Raw genomic sequence first — 1,815 nt, 5'->3', positions numbered from 1 at the left:
AAGTGATGATGATATCAAATGCGATAGTAATAATTCAGAAAAAACAATACAAAAAATAAGTTAAGTAGTGATTTTTATTATTCACTAGTTAACAGCAGCAACAAAAACAGTAATGAACAGCCAACGACAACAACAAAAAACAGTGAACGGCACTAACAAAATGAAAACAACGAAAAAGCAAGAAAGTAAATAATACAATACAATACAATACAACACAATAAAATACAATCCACCACTTGGAAGGCGGCATTAAATGGCTCCGGCGTTATATACATTAAAGCTTTTAGGAACTACTCTAGCGTTCGTCTACCGTTGGTGTATTCACCCGTATATTTTGAGCATAAACCTTGTTAACCCGTCTTAAGTCACCAACGGTAGCGTTTCCTGATAGCACTTGCTGAATCAGGGTGTCCATCACACCCTGTTCCGCTATCAGGAGCTGGAGCAGTTCATATAACCCGTTATGACTTTTAGCCGCTTTTCTGTTGAGCCGATTGTGGTTATTGGTTCTGATATTTACATTATACACATCCAAAGCGGCAGTCGCTCGTCGGTCATCCACTCCTGCCGAAAGTATTGGAATAGAGCGGCTAAAGTACCCGTAGTGCCTGTTTCAAGCAGTCTAACACTCGTATCAATTTCCGCTACAGGAAGGAAAGAGGTGGCCAGCAGCATTCTTATCTTTCTTCTTGTTCCTTCTTCCGTTCGATATCGTGTTTTCAGTCCCAGCTCACCTACTTTCCTATGTACCACCTGGCAGAAATAGAAGTAGCAGCCCTGTACCCGCGTATTCGGGAAGTAACCCCGAATTGCAGGTATCAGGGCTGTTTCAAAATCACAGATAATGGTATCTGGATTAAGGTCGACCTCCAGAACTGCCGCTTTGCCTATTAAAGCTTGAAAAATATACCCGCACGTTCCAATGTCTTTTCCCGTACATAAACAATAGACTGCTGGCACCAGCTTGCCCGCCACAAAGGCATGGATGGTAAATAGCTGTTGATACCACTGAGGTATAATCTTGAATGTACCATCCATGCCCCAGGTTCGACAGGCTGCCAGCAGTCTAATGTTGGTACCCGTCGCAAATACCAGTATATGCCTGCAGTTACTTTGGCACAATAAAAAGTCTTCTCCAGACTTCGTTGTTTTAAACTGATCTGGTATTACCAGATCATGCCGGTGTTCAGGAAGTCTGGGAAAGCGCTTCGCCCGGTGGCCATACATCGCGGCCCTTAGCCATCTAAAGAGAGGAAAATGGCCAGATGTTGATGGCTCGGGGGACGCGGCGGAAGCTTCCTCGTCATAAATGACCGGGAAGGGCTTTGTTTCTTCCGCGCTGCGCTTTGTCAAAACCGCCTTCTTTTCCATTTTGTACGCCAAGTGTTCATCCACCGGGCAGCTTTCGATGTGATCATTCCGCTTGATCACCGTTGTCACATCAAGGTTGGTCCATACGGCACCACCACAACCCTATTTATCCTGTAACAAAATAAACTAATCCTTAATAATTAAGGAAACATACTGTACATTTAGCACATACTTGCGAGCACCTCCAATATTTCTGTCTGCCGGCACGTTTTAATCTGTATGCCCTGCCTTCATGAAAAAGGGACGTACCACCGCAACGATTTTGCACAAGATGCAACTCAGGTACATTAGCCATAGGGAACAGAAAGAAAATGATTTGAATAACTCGAACGAAAAGCACTGATCGCAAACCCAACAGCAAACGAAAATAAATTGGACGGTTTTGAATTTCGTTTTATATAACCATTTTGCAACATTTAGTTTTCATTTCTCATCGGTCATTTA

At 43.1% G+C, this 1,815-nt stretch overlaps 2 protein-coding genes across 2 annotated transcripts; one reads left to right on the top strand and one right to left on the bottom strand.

Annotated features, from left to right (window-relative positions):
- Positions 1-295: 295 nt before the first annotated feature.
- Positions 296-1,371, bottom strand: Tsp_11118 (conserved hypothetical protein). The gene is made up of 2 exons (XM_003381972.1): positions 563-1,371; positions 296-509 (listed from the first exon to the last, which is right to left on the bottom strand). Exons 1-2 carry the CDS (start codon positions 1,369-1,371, stop codon positions 296-298), a joined length of 1,023 nt encoding a protein of 340 aa, XP_003382020.1.
- Positions 1,372-1,642: 271 nt separating this feature from the next.
- Positions 1,643-1,653, top strand: Tsp_11117 (hypothetical protein; the record flags this gene model as incomplete). Its single annotated transcript, XM_003381971.1, has 1 exon — positions 1,643-1,653. A coding segment is annotated over exon 1 (11 nt), but the record flags the coding sequence as incomplete, so codon positions are not given.
- Positions 1,654-1,815: the final 162 nt, after the last annotated feature.

Source organism: Trichinella spiralis (assembly GCF_000181795.1).
Source record: "Trichinella spiralis strain ISS 195 chromosome Unknown Scfld1, whole genome shotgun sequence".
NCBI lineage: Eukaryota > Metazoa > Nematoda > Enoplea > Trichinellida > Trichinellidae > Trichinella > Trichinella spiralis.
The sequence above is the reverse complement of the archived record's forward strand: the minus strand, read 5'-3'. Positions and strand labels throughout refer to the sequence as shown.

Bases quoted from the DNA above. Each gene is read 5' to 3' on its own strand.
- Tsp_11118 (XM_003381972.1), bottom strand. From the start codon at position 1,371: ATGGAAAAGAAGGCGGTTTTGACAAAGCGCAGCGCGGAAGAAACAAAG. The intron at 510-562 runs GTGGATGACCGA...TGTAAATATCAG, and splicing joins TTCCAATACTTTCGGCAGGA to AACCAATAACCACAATCGGC.